We start from the raw sequence: 20,224 nt of genomic DNA on the forward strand, positions 1-20,224 counted from the left end.
ACGTACTTTGCGTGTGTGTGTTTAGTATTGCTGGCCGCTAGAACTGAAATTTGAGTTTGGTTCTTGTCTTGGGTCTTTTGATGAGCTGACCTACCGCCACAAAATAAATGAAGAATGGGCAGGGGGTGGGGGTATGGTACACTAGGGCGCGGGAAATGAAATAAAAGCTGTTATTTGTTTGATTTATACCACAAAATATAAAATATAACAATAATATAATTACACATTTATTTCCTTATTTTAAACAGTTTGATTATAAATTATAAAAATTATGTAAACGCCGTCGGTTCTCGACTTTATAAATAGAGGATATACCTTAAGAATGTTCATATATGTAACTACATACAATGTATACGTAAATACATACAGTGCCGCTCAACTGAATAGGTTCAACAATTTTCAAAAGTCAAACCGCTATATCTTTTGAACCAACTTACCGATTTATATGAAATAATTTTTTTTGCATAGATTGATTCATTATTAATATAGCAAGAAAGTTTCCAGAACACGTTTTTAAAGGCTATTTATTAATTTTTTCAAAAACATTACAAACGAGGGGGAACGTTGTGAGTTGCTGCGGACACCGCAACTCTACAGTTATACCCGATACTAAGTCAGTATGGCTCTCCTTCGGCAGACGCCGCTAATATTAAACGACACGACAAAGAGTGCGTGCGAGAGAGACAGAAAATCAGTCTGAGCGTGACGTCGCGCGCTGCGTAGCCAGTGCAAATTGATTTGTTCCTTTTGGCTATAACAATTATATGATCTGATCCAGATTCAGCAATCGGATAGATATGGTCGTTATCTATGATTCTGCGTTTTTGGTTTTCTCGTATCTTTAAAATTGTGGATGCCACAGATTTTCGTCCTTTGTGGGGGCGGAAGTGGGCGGGGCGAAGTTTTGAAATATTCTTGTATACATACATATGTACATAAATATTAAAGTTTATTACATTCGTATATTGCATGAGTGTTTTCAAAATTACTGTTGTCTTAATGTTGTCTTTATAATTGAATTAGAAAATTTATGGGTATTGTCCATGAGAGTATTCAAGGTGCGACCGGCATCTAAATTTTTGCTTTGCAGATTCCCGTCGGAAAGAGCGCGATTGACAATTGATTTGAAATATATGTAAAACCAATTCCATTTATATTTATGCATATTTATTTAAGTATATATATATATATTTTTTCTTATATTGTATATTTAGATACATCATTGTTTTAGTTATAATAAACAAAAAAGTCGAGAACCGACGGCGTTTGCATAATTTTTATAATTTATAATAAACCTGTTTAAAATAAGGAAATAAATGTGTAATTATATTATTGTAATATTTTATATTTTGTGGTATAAATCAAACAAATAACAGCTTTTATTTCATTTCCCGCGCCCTAGTGTACCATACCCCCACCCCCTGCCCATTCTTCATTTATTTTGTGGCGGTAGGTCAGTCCATCAAAAGACCCAAAACAAGAACCAAACTCAAATTTCAGTTCTAGCGGCCAGCAATACTAAACACGCCTCACCTCGTGTTAATATACTTTGGGGGCACACTCTCTAACTATCTCTCTCTCTCTCTATTTCACGAATAGAAAAAGAAAGATCTCTTTTCAATGTGCAAGTTCGAATAGAAAAAGATCTGAAAGCCTGTACTCGTTTTTTAAGTCTGCAAATGCTCGTAAGCAATAATTTTCATTTTTGCTGAGCTTACAAATTCTCCTTAGCCAATTCTGGGTATCCATTAACTGATTTTCAAATGCTAAAAGCACCATTAGAAGCCCGTACTCTCAACTTTCCTTGAAAAAAACAGAACACAAGCATTTCCTGTGAATATATGAATTTATTTGAAAAATACGAACTTTTTTTCTCGTCTGTTCAAAGCGTTACAATAAAAAATAGGAAATGAAAGCATACAATTTATAGAAAATTTTCTGCCGTTCTACGGCAAAACTCATGATTAATTCTAGATTTGCCATTGGAGAAAATACATAAGTAAGAATCAGCTTGATTACAAAACTTATTACACCTGGAAAAGTTCAGCGAGCATTTGACCGGAGTCACTTGATCTAATTTTCTGAAGTTTCGCCAATAGGTACTCAGCTGATTCGCGACATTTTTTGAGCTGGTCAGGCTGCATACGATCAAAAATGTTAAGTCCTGCCGCCCAATAGAATTCCAGTTTTCCATTTTGTAGACAAACTACCAAACAGTTCCACATCTTAATAAAGAGGTTTGGCAAATCCATTGTCCAGCTAACATTTCCCAGTTCATGCAGCAAGACAGTTTTCATCATATAGCTTGATAGATGGGGAAAATCGGTCTTGTGAGCGTCGCGCAATCCCTTCATCAGGCGCAGCACATTTTTGAAGTTATACAAATTCTGCGTTATCTCGCGTTCCCAATGCGGGGCACATACGATAAAGATTTTCTCGTCACTTGATCCAGGTTTCCGTTGCGGTACAGCGAACCATGGGAAACTACGTAAATTTTGGTGTTTGCTGTAAGTGGAAAGCGGCCACTGAGCCCCAGCGAACTCGAATGCTGGCACAAAATCGAACTATATGGTCCGCTTCTTCCCCTCAGCTTCAATGGTGTGGGCACATCCGTAGCCCTTGGACGTGTACATTACGTCATATACCTCTCCAGACTTGCAACGAACTTTTACATTTGATTTGAACACCTCATCGAAAGCTTTTCTTAACCAAACTTGAAGATTCTTTCGATTTATGTAATTGCCGTCTACGATAGGATGATTGTAGACATGTGCACGCAAGAATACGAATCCCTTCTTGTTATTCGTCGGGATGATTAGGAATGGAAATTTCAGCTTCATATGCAAATCAAATTCATCAGGAGTATTCAACTTCACCCTATCCAAGTAGCTCCCTAAAAGAAAGCAATGAATACTCATTTGGCTTACAAAACTCAGAAAGGTTTCCGCTAGCCCCATAACCTACCTCCAAGACTTAGGCCATCAAAAGCCTTACGAAAATTATCGTCTGCCAACTTTAGCTTCTCAATCACATGGTTTTGGATTTCTACAGCATCCTCTGTGTACTTGGAGCGCTGACCCTCGTCATCAAGCAATTTTTGCAAAATACGGTCCAGTGCTTGGTGAAAATTCATGATTAATTATAGAATTAACGTCGGAGAACAGAAGCAAGAATCAAGTCACAAGTTACAAGTCACATCGACTGCTCGCAGAAAAGGCTGGAAACCGAATGAAAGATGACGGAAAGTCCCTTTTTAAAATTAATGTTCTCTGTTCTCACTGTTAACTAACAGCTAACAGTCAGTAAAAGTACTCTTTCAAATAATGAGGGTATACAAGTGAACAAACTGAATTATATATGGAATGAGTTACGGTGGGATTATACACCGAATTTTACCACAAATGGAGGTGGCCAAGCAATTTGTAATTGAAATATCTACTGTTAATCTTTAATATATCGTTTATTTTCTTGATTTCATTACAAATAATATTACAAATAATAGATAATAAGGTAGGAATACCATCGATGCCAGCTGTTAGTTAACAATTAGGAGAGCATGTTAATGTTAAAAAAGAAATACCCTTAAGAAAGGAAATCTTATAAAATTGATGAGATGTTTTTAACAAAATGTCATGTAGGACATTCTTGGTGTTCGAAATAGTTAAAAAAAAAAACAGGAGATGAAGTCAACGACAGTATTTAAGTAACTTGAAAATACTTTAGAAAAATTAGGGTATATGTACATATGTACATATGTATATGTACATGTATGTAGACATACAAAAAATGCCTATTATAGCAGAATATGTAAGTGCAGACAAACTCCAAACTAATAAGAAGTTATACACATATATGTACATATGTATGTATGTATGTACATATTGTTATATAAAGCATTGTATACAGCAACAAACCATTAAGAGGAGTCACTGCAGTCACTGGAAGTGTGTGTGAGAAAGAGAGAACGAGAGAGAGGGAGAGAATGAGTAAGCGCGTGGTGGGCGTAGTCCAGTTTCATGTGATCTTTCTGGCTATAAAAATGATCCCATCTAATCCAATGTCGGCAATCCGGTAGATATGGCAGTTCTCTAGGATTCTGCGCTCTCAGTTTTCTCGAATCTTCAAAGTTGTTGATGCATAGATTTCGCCCTTTGGGGGGCGGAACGAGCTTTAGCTCTTATAGTCTCTGAGACAGACATACATATGTATGTACATACATACATATGTATGTCGACTCGAACATTGAATTTTCTGGCTGTTTGAGCCCTGCGTATACAAAAATAAATAATATGCAAATGTAGCATAAGGTACTTTACTTGATGCTCTACTGTATGTGTAGCAATAGGTTACTACTAAGGAAGTAGATGTGATTTCAAACGATAATATGAGATATCAATAAACCTATAAGAATTGATAAGATAAGATATTGTGGATGAGTATTAGAAGGGCGACACTTTAATTGGACCTTTCAAAGAATTCATACTGACCTTTGTACTTGTAAAGGCAGAGAGTTGTTCAACGGTAGGGGGAAGTCCCCTTTTGCCCTTTCCTGTTCTCTGCTTTATCGTGTTTTCAAGGTTTTCCACTGTTAACTAACAGCTGGCATCGATGGTATCGCTTTTAACGCTTTTACTCTTTAACAGAATACTTGAAATTACCTTGATGCTGATGGAATATACAATACACATACCCTACATAGAGGAAAATGAAATAAAATGGAGCCACTGAAATTACCCAATGTTATAGAAAGTCGATTCATCAATCGGATAAAATCATATGTTAAGGGCTGAGGGTCAAATATCAAAATCGGAAATATGATTTCCGATCATGTATTAAAATACATGTATATTTTACCCGTTTTTTTTCTATCGTTGTTTTTTGTAGTAAAGAGGATGGAGAGGATGGATCCATAAGAAGAACTTAAAAACATAATTATTTCCACAGGTTTACTTAAGCTGTTCACCTATTTAAAAAGAGGGGGTTAAATATAAGTTTAGCGCCTTTCAGTTGTATCTTTCACCTGTCTTTTTTTTACTTTCGGCGTTTTTTTGTAAATAAAGAAGAAGGATAGGGTGGATCTACAAGAAGAACTAAGTAACATTATCATTTTCGCGGTTTTACTCAAGTTGTTTGCCTGTTTAAATTGATGGGGCTAAAAGGGGTAAGTTCGTTTTTTCATCGGTTTACTTAGTTCATGAATGGGCTAAAGAAAGGTGTATGTTCAACAGGCAAATTGCAATGTTCGTACGAACCTCACCTCGCATGTGAAGACAATATACCTTGAAATAAAAAAGCCGATTTTGTCTTCAAGGTGTATTGAGCGAACGGGGTGGATTTTACCTCGCATGCGTTGCATGTTATCACTAACCATACAGTATAGAGATGTGCCAGTTCATACAACGAAAGCGTCACACACTGGCTAGCGCGTTCAGTACCCCAGAGTGACGTCATCATGAGAGAGAGAGCGCAGAGAGAACATCTTTGCATTTGTTAGTACACACGCAATATGTTTCGACAAAAATATGTGATTGTATGCTTTTTCAGATTTTTTGAACTCTCTCAGGTCTGGTTCTGTTTTGCCACCAGCATGTTTTAGTGTATGGGTGGGTGCACATGCATTCTCACGTACTTTGCGTGTGTGTGTTTAGTATTGCTGGCCGCTAGAACTGAAATTTGAGTTTGGTTCTTGTCTTGGGTCTTTTGATGAGCTGACCTACCGCCACAAAATAAATGAAGAATGGGCAGGGGGTGGGGGTATGGTACACTAGGGCGCGGGAAATGAAATAAAAGCTGTTATTTGTTTGATTTATACCACAAAATATAAAATATAACAATAATATAATTACACATTTATTTCCTTATTTTAAACAGTTTGATTATAAATTATAAAAATTATGTAAACGCCGTCGGTTCTCGACTTTATAAATAGAGGATATACCTTAAGAATGTTCATATATGTAACTACATACAATGTATACGTAAATACATACAGTGCCGCTCAACTGAATAGGTTCAACAATTTTCAAAAGTCAAACCGCTATATCTTTTGAACCAACTTACCGATTTATATGAAATAATTTTTTTTGCATAGATTGATTCATTATTAATATAGCAAGAAAGTTTCCAGAACACGTTTTTAAAGGCTATTTATTAATTTTTTCAAAAACATTACAAACGAGGGGGAACGTTGTGAGTTGCTGCGGACACCGCAACTCTACAGTTATACCCGATACTAAGTCAGTATGGCTCTCCTTCGGCAGACGCCGCTAATATTAAACGACACGACAAAGAGAGACAGAAAATCAGTCTGAGCGTGACGTCGCGCGCTGCGTAGCCAGTGCAAATTGATTTGTTCCTTTTGGCTATAACAATTATATGATCTGATCCAGATTCAGCAATCGGATAGATATGGTCGTTATCTATGATTCTGCGTTTTTGGTTTTCTCGTATCTTTAAAATTGTGGATGCCACAGATTTTCGTCCTTTGTGGGGGCGGAAGTGGGCGGGGCGAAGTTTTGAAATATTCTTGTATATACTGTATATATAAAATATCTTATGTACATACATATGTACATAAATATTAAAGTTTATTACATTCGTATATTGCATGAGTGTTTTCAAAATTACTGTTGTCTTAATGTTGTCTTTATAATTGAATTAGAAAATTTATGGGTATTGTCCATGAGAGTATTCAAGGTGCGACCGGCATCTAAATTTTTGCTTTGCAGATTCCCGTCGGAAAGAGCGCGATTGACAATTGATTTGAAATATATGTAAAACCAATTCAATTTATATTTATGCATATTTATTTAAGTATATATATATTTTTTCTTATATTGTATATTTAGATACATCATTGTTTTAGTTATAATAAACAAAAAAGTCGAGAACCGACGGCGTTTGCATAATTTTTATAATTTATAATAAACCTGTTTAAAATAAGGAAATAAATGTGTAATTATATTATTGTAATATTTTATATTTTGTGGTATAAATCAAACAAATAACAGCTTTTATTTCATTTCCCGCGCCCTAGTGTACCATACCCCCACCCCCTGCCCATTCTTCATTTATTTTGTGGCGGTAGGTCAGTCCATCAAAAGACCCAAAACAAGAACCAAACTCAAATTTCAGTTCTAGCGGCCAGCAATACTAAACACGCCTCACCTCGTGTTAATATACTTTGGGGGCACACTCTCTAACTATCTCTCTCTCTCTCTATTTCACGAATAGAAAAAGAAAGATCTCTTTTCAATGTGCAAGTTCGAATAGAAAAAGATCTGAAAGCCTGTACTCGTTTTTTAAGTCTGCAAATGCTCGTAAGCAATAATTTTCATTTTTGCTGAGCTTACAAATTCTCCTTAGCCAATTCTGGGTATCCATTAACTGATTTTCAAATGCTAAAAGCACCATTAGAAGCCCGTACTCTCAACTTTCCTTGAAAAAAACAGAACACAAGCATTTCCTGTGAATATATGAATTTATTTGAAAAATACGAACTTTTTTTCTCGTCTGTTCAAAGCGTTACAATAAAAAATAGGAAATGAAAGCATACAATTTATAGAAAATTTTCTGCCGTTCTACGGCAAAACTCATGATTAATTCTAGATTTGCCATTGGAGAAAATACATAAGTAAGAATCAGCTTGATTACAAAACTTATTACACCTGGAAAAGTTCAGCGAGCATTTGACCGGAGTCACTTGATCTAATTTTCTGAAGTTTCGCCAATAGGTACTCAGCTGATTCGCGACATTTTTTGAGCTGGTCAGGCTGCATACGATCAAAAATGTTAAGTCCTGCCGCCCAATAGAATTCCAGTTTTCCATTTTGTAGACAAACTACCAAACAGTTCCACATCTTAATAAAGAGGTTTGGCAAATCCATTGTCCAGCTAACATTTCCCAGTTCATGCAGCAAGACAGTTTTCATCATATAGCTTGATAGATGGGGAAAATCGGTCTTGTGAGCGTCGCGCAATCCCTTCATCAGGCGCAGCACATTTTTGAAGTTATACAAATTCTGCGTTATCTCGCGTTCCCAATGCGGGGCACATACGATAAAGATTTTCTCGTCACTTGATCCAGGTTTCCGTTGCGGTACAGCGAACCATGGGAAACTACGTAAATTTTGGTGTTTGCTGTAAGTGGAAAGCGGCCACTGAGCCCCAGCGAACTCGAATGCTGGCACAAAATCGAACTATATGGTCCGCTTCTTCCCCTCAGCTTCAATGGTGTGGGCACATCCGTAGCCCAACGAACTTTTACATTTGATTTGAACACCTCATCGAAAGCTTTTCTTAACCAAACTTGAAGATTCTTTCGATTTATGTAATTGCCGTCTACGATAGGATGATTGTAGACATGTGCACGCAAGAATACGAATCCCTTCTCGTTATTCGTCGGGATGATTAGGAATGGAAATTTCAGCTTCATATGCAAATCAAATTCATCAGGAGTATTCAACTTCACCCTATCCAAGTAGCTCCCTAAAAGAAAGCAATGAATACTCATTTGGCTTACCAAACTCAGAAAGGTTTCCGCTAGCCCCATAACCTACCTCCAAGACTTAGGCCATCAAATGCCTTACGAAAATTATCGTCTGCCAACTTTAGCTTCTCAATCACATGGTTTTGGTTTTCTACAGCATCCTCTGTGTACTTGGAGCGCTGACCCTCGTCATCAAGCAATTTTTGCAAAATACGGTCCAGTGCTTGGTGAAAGTTCATGATTAATTATAGATTTAACGTCGGAGAACAGAAGCAAGAATCAAGTCACAAGTCACATCGACTGCTCGCAGAAAAGGCTGGAAACCGAATGAAAGATGACGGAAAGTCCCTTTTTAAAATTAATGTTCTCTGTTCTCACTGTTAACTCACAGCTAACAGTCAGTAAAAGTACTCTTTCAAATAATGAGGGTATATACAAGTGAACAAACTGAATTATATATGGAATGAGTTACGGTGGAATTATACACCGAACTGTACCACAAATGGAGGTGGCCAAGCAATTTGTAATTGAAATATCTACTGTTAATCTTTAATATATCGTTTATTTTCTTGATTTCATTACAAATAATATTACAAATAATAGATAATAAGGTAGGAATACCATCGATGCCAGCTGTTAGTTAACAATTAGGAGAGCATGTTAATGTTAAAAAAGAAATACCCTTAAGAAAGGAAATCTTATAAAATTGATGAGATGTTTTTAACAAAATGTCATGTAGGACATTCTTGGTGTTCGAAATAGTTAAAAAAAAAAACAGGAGATGAAGTCAACGACAGTATTTAAGTAACTTGAAAATACTTTAGAAAAATTAGGGTATATGTACATATGTACATATGTATATGTACATGTATGTAGACATACAAAAAATGCCTATTATAGCAGAATATGTAAGTGCAGACAAACTCCATACATACATACATATGTATGTCGACTCGAACATTGAATTTTCTGGCTGTTTGAGCCCTGCGTATACAAAAATAAATAATATGCAAATGTAGCATAAGGTACTTTACTTGATGCTCTACTGTATGTGTAGCAATAGGTTACTACTAAGGAAGTAGATGTGATTTCAAACGATAATATGAGATATCAATAAACCTATAAGAATTGATAAGATAAGATATTGTGGATGAGTATTAGAAGGGCGACACTTTAATTGGACCTTTCAAAGAATTCATACTGACCTTTGTACTTGTAAAGGCAGAGAGTTGTTCAACGGTAGGGGGAAGTCCCCTTTTGCCCTTTCCTGTTCTCTGCTTTATCGTGTTTTCAAGGTTTTCCACTGTTAACTAACAGCTGGCATCGATGGTATCGCTTTTAACGCTTTTACTCTTTAACAGAATACTTGAAATTACCTTGATGCTGATGGAATATACAATACACATACCCTACATAGAGGAAAATGAAATAAAATGGAGCCACTGAAATTACCCAATGTTATAGAAAGTCGATTCATCAATCGGATAAAATCATATGTTAAGGGCTGAGGGTCAAATATCAAAATCGGAAATATGATTTCCGATCATGTATTAAAATACATGTATATTTTACCCGTTTTTTTTCTATCGTTGTTTTTTGTAGTAAAGAGGATGGAGAGGATGGATCCATAAGAAGAACTTAAAAACATAATTATTTCCACAGGTTTACTTAAGCTGTTCACCTATTTAAAAAGAGGGGGTTAAATATAAGTTTAGCGCCTTTCAGTTGTATCTTTCACCTGTCTTTTTTTTACTTTCGGCGTTTTTTTGTAAATAAAGAAGAAGGATAGGGTGGATCTACAAGAAGAACTAAGTAACATTATCATTTTCGCGGTTTTACTCAAGTTGTTTGCCTGTTTAAATTGATGGGGCTAAAAGGGGTAAGTTCGTTTTTTCATCGGTTTACTTAGTTCATGAATGGGCTAAAGAAAGGTGTATGTTCAACAGGCAAATTGCAATGTTCGTACGAACCTCACCTCGCATGTGAAGACAATATACCTTGAAATAAAAAAGCCGATTTTGTCTTCAAGGTGTATTGAGCGAACGGGGTGGATTTTACCTCGCATGCGTTGCATGTTATCACTAACCATACAGTATAGAGATGTGCCAGTTCATACAACGAAAGCGTCACACACTGGCTAGCGCGTTCAGTACCCCAGAGTGACGTCATCATGAGAGAGAGAGCGCAGAGAGAACATCTTTGCATTTGTTAGTACACACGCAATATGTTTCGACAAAAATATGTGATTGTATGCTTTTTCAGATTTTTTGAACTCTCTCAGGTCTGGTTCTGTTTTGCCACCAGCATGTTTTAGTGTATGGGTGGGTGCACATGCATTCTCACGTACTTTGCGTGTGTGTGTTTAGTATTGCTGGCCGCTAGAACTGAAATTTGAGTTTGGTTCTTGTCTTGGGTCTTTTGATGAGCTGACCTACCGCCACAAAATAAATGAAGAATGGGCAGGGGGTGGGGGTATGGTACACTAGGGCGCGGGAAATGAAATAAAAGCTGTTATTTGTTTGATTTATACCACAAAATATAAAATATAACAATAATATAATTACACATTTATTTCCTTATTTTAAACAGTTTGATTATAAATTATAAAAATTATGTAAACGCCGTCGGTTCTCGACTTTATAAATAGAGGATATACCTTAAGAATGTTCATATATGTAACTACATACAATGTATACGTAAATACATACAGTGCCGCTCAACTGAATAGGTTCAACAATTTTCAAAAGTCAAACCGCTATATCTTTTGAACCAACTTACCGATTTATATGAAATAATTTTTTTTGCATAGATTGATTCATTATTAATATAGCAAGAAAGTTTCCAGAACACGTTTTTAAAGGCTATTTATTAATTTTTTCAAAAACATTACAAACGAGGGGGAACGTTGTGAGTTGCTGCGGACACCGCAACTCTACAGTTATACCCGATACTAAGTCAGTATGGCTCTCCTTCGGCAGACGCCGCTAATATTAAACGACACGACAAAGAGAGACAGAAAATCAGTCTGAGCGTGACGTCGCGCGCTGCGTAGCCAGTGCAAATTGATTTGTTCCTTTTGGCTATAACAATTATATGATCTGATCCAGATTCAGCAATCGGATAGATATGGTCGTTATCTATGATTCTGCGTTTTTGGTTTTCTCGTATCTTTAAAATTGTGGATGCCACAGATTTTCGTCCTTTGTGGGGGCGGAAGTGGGCGGGGCGAAGTTTTGAAATATTCTTGTATATACTGTATATATAAAATATCTTATGTACATACATATGTACATAAATATTAAAGTTTATTACATTCGTATATTGCATGAGTGTTTTCAAAATTACTGTTGTCTTAATGTTGTCTTTATAATTGAATTAGAAAATTTATGGGTATTGTCCATGAGAGTATTCAAGGTGCGACCGGCATCTAAATTTTTGCTTTGCAGATTCCCGTCGGAAAGAGCGCGATTGACAATTGATTTGAAATATATGTAAAACCAATTCCATTTATATTTATGCATATTTATTTAAGTATATATATATTTTTTCTTATATTGTATATTTAGATACATCATTGTTTTAGTTATAATAAACAAAAAAGTCGAGAACCGACGGCGTTTGCATAATTTTTATAATTTATAATAAACCTGTTTAAAATAAGGAAATAAATGTGTAATTATATTATTGTAATATTTTATATTTTGTGGTATAAATCAGACAAATAACAGCTTTTAAAAGAGATGAAAGCCTGTACTCGTTTTTTAAGTCTGCAAATGCTCGTAAGCAATAATTTTCATTTTTGCTGAGCTTACAAATTCTCCTTAGCCAATTCTGGGTATCCATTAACTGATTTTCAAATGCTAAAAGCACCATTAGAAGCCCGTACTCTCAACTTTCCTTGAAAAAAACAGAACACAAGCATTTCCTGTGAATATATGAATTTATTTGAAATATACGAACTTTTTTTCTCGTCTGTTCAAAGCGTTACAATAAAAAAAAGGAAATGAAAGCATACAATTTATAGAAAATTTTCTGCCGTTCTAGGGCAAAACTCATGATTAATTCTAGATTTACCATTGGAGAAAATACATAAGTAAGAATCAGCTTGATTACAAAACTTATTACACCTGGAAAAGTTCAGCGAGCATTTGACCGGAGTCACTTGATCTAATTTTCTGAAGTTTCGCCAATAGGTACTCAGCTGATTCGCGACATTTTTTGAGCTGGTCAGGCTGCATACGATCAAAAATGTTAAGTCCTGCCGCCCAATAGAATTCCAGTTTTCCATTTTGTAGACAAACTACCAAACAGTTCCACATCTTAATAAAGAGGTTTGGCAAATCCATTGTCCAGCTAACATTTCCCAGTTCATGCAGCAAGACAGTTTTCATCATATAGCTTGATAGATGGGGAAAATCGGTCTTGTGAGCGTCGCGCAATCCCTTCATCAGGCGCAGCACATTTTTGAAGTTATACAAATTCTGCGTTATCTCGCGTTCCCAATGCGGGGCACATACGATAAAGATTTTCTCGTCACTTGATCCAGGTTTCCGTTGCGGTACAGCGAACCATGGGAAACTACGTAAATTTTGGTGTTTGCTGTAAGTGGAAAGCGGCCACTGAGCCCCAGCGAACTCGAATGCTGGCACAAAATCGAACTATATGGTCCGCTTCTTCCCCTCAGCTTCAATGGTGTGGGCACATCCGTAGCCCAACGAACTTTTACATTTGATTTGAACACCTCATCGAAAGCTTTTCTTAACCAAACTTGAAGATTCTTTCGATTTATGTAATTGCCGTCTACGATAGGATGATTGTAGACATGTGCACGCAAGAATACGAATCCCTTCTCGTTATTCGTCGGGATGATTAGGAATGGAAATTTCAGCTTCATATGCAAATCAAATTCATCAGGAGTATTCAACTTCACCCTATCCAAGTAGCTCCCTAAAAGAAAGCAATGAATACTCATTTGGCTTACCAAACTCAGAAAGGTTTCCGCTAGCCCCATAACCTACCTCCAAGACTTAGGCCATCAAATGCCTTACGAAAATTATCGTCTGCCAACTTTAGCTTCTCAATCACATGGTTTTGGTTTTCTACAGCATCCTCTGTGTACTTGGAGCGCTGACCCTCGTCATCAAGCAATTTTTGCAAAATACGGTCCAGTGCTTGGTGAAAGTTCATGATTAATTATAGATTTAACGTCGGAGAACAGAAGCAAGAATCAAGTCACAAGTCACATCGACTGCTCGCAGAAAAGGCTGGAAACCGAATGAAAGATGACGGAAAGTCCCTTTTTAAAATTAATGTTCTCTGTTCTCACTGTTAACTCACAGCTAACAGTCAGTAAAAGTACTCTTTCAAATAATGAGGGTATATACAAGTGAACAAACTGAATTATATATGGAATGAGTTACGGTGGAATTATACACCGAACTGTACCACAAATGGAGGTGGCCAAGCAATTTGTAATTGAAATATCTACTGTTAATCTTTAATATATCGTTTATTTTCTTGATTTCATTACAAATAATATTACAAATAATAGATAATAAGGTAGGAATACCATCGATGCCAGCTGTTAGTTAACAATTAGGAGAGCATGTTAATGTTAAAAAAGAAATACCCTTAAGAAAGGAAATCTTATAAAATTGATGAGATGTTTTTAACAAAATGTCATGTAGGACATTCTTGGTGTTCGAAATAGTTAAAAAAAAAAAACAGGAGATGAAGTCAACGACAGTATTTAAGTAACTTGAAAATACTTTAGAAAAATTAGGGTATATGTACATATGTATATGTACATGTATGTAGACATACAAAAAATGCCTATTATAGCAGAATATGTAAGTGCAGACAAACTCCAAACTAATAAGAAGTTATGAACATATATGTACATATGTATGTATGTATGTACATATTGTTATATAAAGCATTGTATACAGCAACAAACCATTAAGAGGAGTCACTGCAGTCACTGGAAGTGTGTGTGAGAAAGAGAGAAAGAGAGAGAGGGAGAGAATGAGTAAGCGCGTGGTGGGCGTAGTCCAGTTTCATGTGATCTTTCTGGCTATAAAAATGATCCCATCTAATCCAGAGTCGGCAATCCGGTAGATATGGCAGTTCTCTAGGATTCTGCGCTCTCAGTTTTCTCGAATCTTCAAAGTTGTTGATGCATAGATTTCGCCCTTTGGGGGGCGGAACGAGCTTTAGCTCTTATAGTCTCTGAGACAGACATACATATGTATGTACATACATACATATGTATGTCGACTCGAACATTGAATTTTCTGGCTGTTTGAGCCCTGCGTATACAAAAATAAATAATATGCAAATGTAGCATAAGGTACTTTACTTGATGCTCTACTGTATGTGTAGCAATAGGTTACTACTAAGGAAGTAGATGTGATTTCAAACGATAATATGAGATATCAATAAACCTATAAGAATTGATAAGATAAGATATTGTGGATGAGTATTAGAAGGGCGACACTTTAATTGGACCTTTCAAAGAATTCATACTGACCTTTGTACTTGTAAAGGCAGAGAGTTGTTCAACGGTAGGGGGAAGTCCCCTTTTGCCCTTTCCTGTTCTCTGCTTTATCGTGTTTTCAAGGTTTTCCACTGTTAACTAACAGCTGGCATCGATGGTATCGCTTTTAACGCTTTTACTCTTTAACAGAATACTTGAAATTACCTTGATGCTGATGGAATATACAATACACATACCCTACATAGAGGAAAATGAAATAAAATGGAGCCACTGAAATTACCCAATGTTATAGAAAGTCGATTCATCAATCGGATAAAATCATATGTTAAGGGCTGAGGGTCAAATATCAAAATCGGAAATATGATTTCCGATCATGTATTAAAATACATGTATATTTTACCCGTTTTTTTTCTATCGTTGTTTTTTGTAGTAAAGAGGATGGAGAGGATGGATCCATAAGAAGAACTTAAAAACATAATTATTTCCACAGGTTTACTTAAGCTGTTCACCTATTTAAAAAGAGGGGGTTAAATATAAGTTTAGCGCCTTTCAGTTGTATCTTTCACCTGTCTTTTTTTTACTTTCGGCGTTTTTTTGTAAATAAAGAAGAAGGATAGGGTGGATCTACAAGAAGAACTAAGTAACATTATCATTTTCGCGGTTTTACTCAAGTTGTTTGCCTGTTTAAATTGATGGGGCTAAAAGGGGTAAGTTCGTTTTTTCATCGGTTTACTTAGTTCATGAATGGGCTAAAGAAAGGTGTATGTACAACAGGCAAATTGCAATGTTCGTACGAACCTCACCTCGCATATGAAGACAATATACCTTGAAGTAAAAAAGCCGATTTTGTCTTCAAGGTGTATTGAGCGAACGGGGTGGATTTTACCTCGCATGCGTTGCATGTTATCACTAACCATACAGTATAGAGATGTGCCAGTTCATACAACGAAAGCGTCACACACTGGCTAGCGCGTTCAGTACCCCAGAGTGACGTCATCATGAGAGAGAGAGCGCAGAGAGAACATCTTTGCATTTGTTAGTACACACGCAATATGTTTCGACAAAAATATGTGATTGTATGCTTTTTCAGATTTTTTGAACTCTCTCAGGTCTGGTTCTGTTTTGCCACCAGCATGTTTTAGTGTATGGGTGGGTGCACATGCATTCTCACGTACTTTGCGTGTGTGTGTTTAGTATTGCTGGCCGCTAGAACTGAAATTTGAGTTTGGTTCTTGTCTTGGGTCTTTTGATGAGCTGACCTACCGCCACAAAATAAATGAAGAATGGGCAGGGGGTGGGGGTATGGTACACTAGGGCGCGGGAAATGAAATAAAAGCTGTTATTTGTTTGATTTATACCACAAAATATAAAATATAACAATAATATAATTACACATTTATTTCCTTATTTTAAACAGTTTGATTATAAATTATAAAAATTATGTAAACGCCGTCGGTTCTCGACTTTATAAATAGAGGATATACCTTAAGAATGTTCATATATGTAACTACATACAATGTATACGTAAATACATACAGTGCCGCTCAACTGAATAGGTTCAACAATTTTCAAAAGTCAAACCGCTATATCTTTTGAACCAACTTACCGATTTATATGAAATAATTTTTTTTGCATAGATTGATTCATTATTAATATAGCAAGAAAGTTTCCAGAACACGTTTTTAAAGGCTATTTATTAATTTTTTCAAAAACATTACAAACGAGGGGGAACGTTGTGAGTTGCTGCGGACACCGCAACTCTACAGTTATACCCGATACTAAGTCAGTATGGCTCTCCTCCGGCAGACGCCGCTAATATTAAACGACACGACAAAGAGTGCGTGCGAGAGAGACAGAAAATCAGTCTGAGCGTGACGTCGCGCGCTGCGTAGCCAGTGCAAATTGATTTGTTCCTTTTGGCTATAACAATTATATGATCTGATCCAGATTCAGCAATCGGATAGATATGGTCGTTATCTATGATTCTGCGTTTTTGGTTTTCTCGTATCTTTAAAATTGTGGATGCCACAGATTTTCGTCCTTTGTGGGGGCGGAAGTGGGCGGGGCGAAGTTTTGAAATATTCTTGTATACATACATATGTACATAAATATTAAAGTTTATTACATTCGTATATTGCATGAGTGTTTTCAAAATTACTGTTGTCTTAATGTTGTCTTTATAATTGAATTAGAAAATTTATGGGTATTGTCCATGAGAGTATTCAAGGTGCGACCGGCATCTAAATTTTTGCTTTGCAGATTCCCGTCGGAAAGAGCGCGATTGACAATTGATTTGAAATATATGTAAAACCAATTCCATTTATATTTATGCATATTTATTTAAGTATATATATATTTTTTCTTATATTGTATATTTAGATACATCATTGTTTTAGTTATAATAAACAAAAAAGTCGAGAACCGACGGCGTTTGCATAATTTTTATAATTTATAATAAACCTGTTTAAAATAAGGAAATAAATGTGTAATTATATTATTGTAATATTTTATATTTTGTGGTATAAATCAAACAAATAACAGCTTTTATTTCATTTCCCGCGCCCTAGTGTACCATACCCCACCCCCTGCCCATTCTTCATTTATTTTGTGGCGGTAGGTCAGTCCATCAAAAGACCCAAAACAAGAACCAAACTCAAATTTCAGTTCTAGCGGCCAGCAATACTAAACACGCCTCACCTCGTGTTAATATACTTTGGGGGCACACTCTCTAACTATCTCTCTCTCTCTCTATTTCACGAATAGAAAAAGAAAGATCTCTTTTCAATGTGCAAGTTCGAATAGAAAAAGATCTGAAAGCCTGTACTCGTTTTTTAAGTCTGCAAATGCTCGTAAGCAATAATTTTCATTTTTGCTGAGCTTACAAATTCTCCTTAGCCAATTCTGGGTATCCATTAACTGATTTTCAAATGCTAAAAGCACCATTAGAAGCCCGTACTCTCAACTTTCCTTGAAAAAAACAGAACACAAGCATTTCCTGTGAATATATGAATTTATTTGAAAAATACGAACTTTTTTTCTCGTCTGTTCAAAGCGTTACAATAAAAAATAGGAAATGAAAGCATACAATTTATAGAAAATTTTCTGCCGTTCTAGGGCAAAACTCATGATTAATTCTAGATTTACCATTGGAGAAAATACATAAGTAAGAATCAGCTTGATTACAAAACTTATTACACCTGGAAAAGTTCAGCGAGCATTTGACCGGAGTCACTTGATCTAATTTTCTGAAGTTTCGCCAATAGGTACTCAGCTGATTCGCGACATTTTTTGAGCTGGTCAGGCTGCATACGATCAAAAATGTTATGTCCTGCCGCCCAATAGAATTCCAGTTTTCCATTTTGTAGACAAACTACCAAACAGTTCCACATCTTAATAAAGAGGTTTGGCAAATCCATTGTCCAGCTAACATTTCCCAGTTCATGCAGCAAGACAGTTTTCATCATATAGCTTGATAGATGGGGAAAATCGGTCTTGTGAGCGTCGCGCAATCCCTTCATCAGGCGCAGCACATTTTTGAAGTTATACAAATTCTGCGTTATCTCGCGTTCCCAATGCGGGGCACATACGATAAAGATTTTCTCGTCACTTGATCCAGGTTTCCGTTGCGGTACAGCGAACCATGGGAAACTACGTAAATTTTGGTGTTTGCTGTAAGTGGAAAGCGGCCACTGAGCCCCAGCGAACTCGAATGCTGGCACAAAATCGAACTATATGGTCCGCTTCTTCCCCTCAGCTTCAATGGTGTGGGCACATCCGTAGCCCTTGGACGTGTACATTACGTCATATACCTCTCCAGACTTGCAACGAACTTTTACATTTGATTTGAACACCTCATCGAAAGCTTTTCTTAACCAAACTTGAAGATTCTTTCGATTTATGTAATTGCCGTCTACGATAGGATGATTGTAGACATGTGCACGCAAGAATACGAATCCCTTCTTGTTATTCGTCGGGATGATTAGGAATGGAAATTTCAGCTTCATATGCAAATCAAATTCATCAGGAGTATTCAACTTCACCCTATCCAAGTAGCTCCCTAAAAGAAAGCAATGAATACTCATTTGGCTTACAAAACTCAGAAAGGTTTCCGCTAGCCCCATAACCTACCTCCAAGACTTAGGCCATCAAAAGCCTTACGAAAATTATCGTCTGCCAACTTTAGCTTCTCAATCACATGGTTTTGGATTTCTACAGCATCCTCTGTGTACTTGGAGCGCTGACCCTCGTCATCAAGCAATTTTTGCAAAATACGGTCCAGTGCTTGGTGAAAATTCATGATTAATTATAGAATTAACGTCGGAGAACAGAAGCAAGAATCAAGTCACAAGTTACAAGTCACATCGACTGCTCGCAGAAAAGGCTGGAAACCGAATGAAAGATGACGGAAAGTCCCTTTTTAAAATTAATGTTCTCTGTTCTCACTGTTAACTAACAGCTAACAGTCAGTAAAAGTACTCTTTCAAATAATGAGGGTATACAAGTGAACAAACTGAATTATATATGGAATGAGTTACGGTGGGATTATACACCGAACTGTACCACAAATGGAGGTGGCCAAGCAATTTGTAATTGAAATATCTACTGTTAATCTTTAATATATCGTTTATTTTCTTGATTTCATTACAAATAATATTACAAATAATAGATAATAAGGTAGGAATACCATCGATGCCAGCTGTTAGTTAACAATTAGGAGAGCATGTTAATGTTAAAAAAGAAATACCCTTAAGAAAGGAAATCTTATAAAATTGATGAGATGTTTTTAACAAAATGTCATGTAGGACATTCTTGGTGTTCGAAATAGTTAAAAAAAAAAACAGGAGATGAAGTCAACGACAGTATTTAAGTAACTTGAAAATACTTTAGAAAAATTAGGGTATATGTACATATGTACATATGTATATGTACATGTATGTAGACATACAAAAAATGCCTATTATAGCAGAATATGTAAGTGCAGACAAACTCCAAACTAATAAGAAGTTATACACATATATGTACATATGTATGTATGTATGTACATATTGTTATATAAAGCATTGTATACAGCAACAAACCATTAAGAGGAGTCACTGCAGTCACTGGAAGTGTGTGTGAGAAAGAGAGAAAGAGAGAGAGGGAGAGAATGAGTAAGCGCGTGGTGGGCGTAGTCCAGTTTCATGTGATCTTTCTGGCTATAAAAATGATCCCATCTAATCCAGAGTCGGCAATCCGGTAGA

General features: G+C 36.2%; 3 protein-coding genes across 3 annotated transcripts; all 3 read right to left on the bottom strand.

The window, feature by feature from the left end:
* Nucleotides 1-1,984: 1,984 nt before the first annotated feature.
* On the bottom strand, nt 1,985-8,794 carry LOC117188324. The gene is made up of 3 exons (XM_033391980.1): nt 8,559-8,794; nt 8,274-8,487; nt 1,985-2,679 (listed from the first exon to the last, which is right to left on the bottom strand). The coding sequence occupies exons 1-3, from the start codon at nt 8,725-8,727 to the stop codon at nt 2,565-2,567; spliced, it is 498 nt and encodes a 165-aa protein (XP_033247871.1). The 5' UTR covers nt 8,728-8,794; the 3' UTR covers nt 1,985-2,564.
* A 3,708-nt stretch (nt 8,795-12,502) lies between these two features.
* Nucleotides 12,503-13,748, bottom strand: LOC117188477. Its single transcript, XM_033392396.1, has 2 exons — nt 13,507-13,748; nt 12,503-13,435 (listed from the first exon to the last, which is right to left on the bottom strand). Exons 1-2 carry the CDS (start codon nt 13,673-13,675, stop codon nt 12,975-12,977), a joined length of 630 nt encoding a protein of 209 aa, XP_033248287.1. The 5' UTR covers nt 13,676-13,748; the 3' UTR covers nt 12,503-12,974.
* A 4,270-nt stretch (nt 13,749-18,018) lies between these two features.
* LOC108158168 lies at nt 18,019-19,304 on the bottom strand. The gene is made up of 2 exons (XM_017290388.2): nt 19,113-19,304; nt 18,019-19,041 (listed from the first exon to the last, which is right to left on the bottom strand). The coding sequence occupies exons 1-2, from the start codon at nt 19,279-19,281 to the stop codon at nt 18,713-18,715; spliced, it is 498 nt and encodes a 165-aa protein (XP_017145877.1). The 5' UTR covers nt 19,282-19,304; the 3' UTR covers nt 18,019-18,712.
* Between the last annotated feature and the right edge of the window lie 920 nt (nt 19,305-20,224).

The sequence above is a fragment of the Drosophila miranda genome, chromosome 3, assembly GCF_003369915.1.
Source record: "Drosophila miranda strain MSH22 chromosome 3, D.miranda_PacBio2.1, whole genome shotgun sequence".
Taxonomy (NCBI): domain Eukaryota; kingdom Metazoa; phylum Arthropoda; class Insecta; order Diptera; family Drosophilidae; genus Drosophila; species Drosophila miranda.

Excerpts from the sequence above, each read along its gene's own strand:
- LOC117188324 (XM_033391980.1), bottom strand. The coding sequence starts at position 8,727 with ATGAACTTTCACCAAGCACTGGACCGTATTTTGCAAAAATTGCTTGAT. Across the intron at positions 8,488-8,558 it reads TGATGGCCTAAGTCTTGGAG|GGAGCTACTTGGATAGGGTG; the intron begins GTAGGTTATGGG and ends GCTTTCTTTTAG. Across the intron at positions 2,680-8,273 it reads GCTTTCGATGAGGTGTTCAA|ATCAAATGTAAAAGTTCGTT; the intron begins ATCAAATGTAAA and ends TGAGGTGTTCAA.
- LOC108158168 (XM_017290388.2), bottom strand. The coding sequence starts at position 19,281 with ATGAATTTTCACCAAGCACTGGACCGTATTTTGCAAAAATTGCTTGAT. Across the intron at positions 19,042-19,112 it reads TGATGGCCTAAGTCTTGGAG|GGAGCTACTTGGATAGGGTG; the intron begins GTAGGTTATGGG and ends GCTTTCTTTTAG.
- LOC117188477 (XM_033392396.1), bottom strand. The coding sequence starts at position 13,675 with ATGAACTTTCACCAAGCACTGGACCGTATTTTGCAAAAATTGCTTGAT. Across the intron at positions 13,436-13,506 it reads TGATGGCCTAAGTCTTGGAG|GGAGCTACTTGGATAGGGTG; the intron begins GTAGGTTATGGG and ends GCTTTCTTTTAG.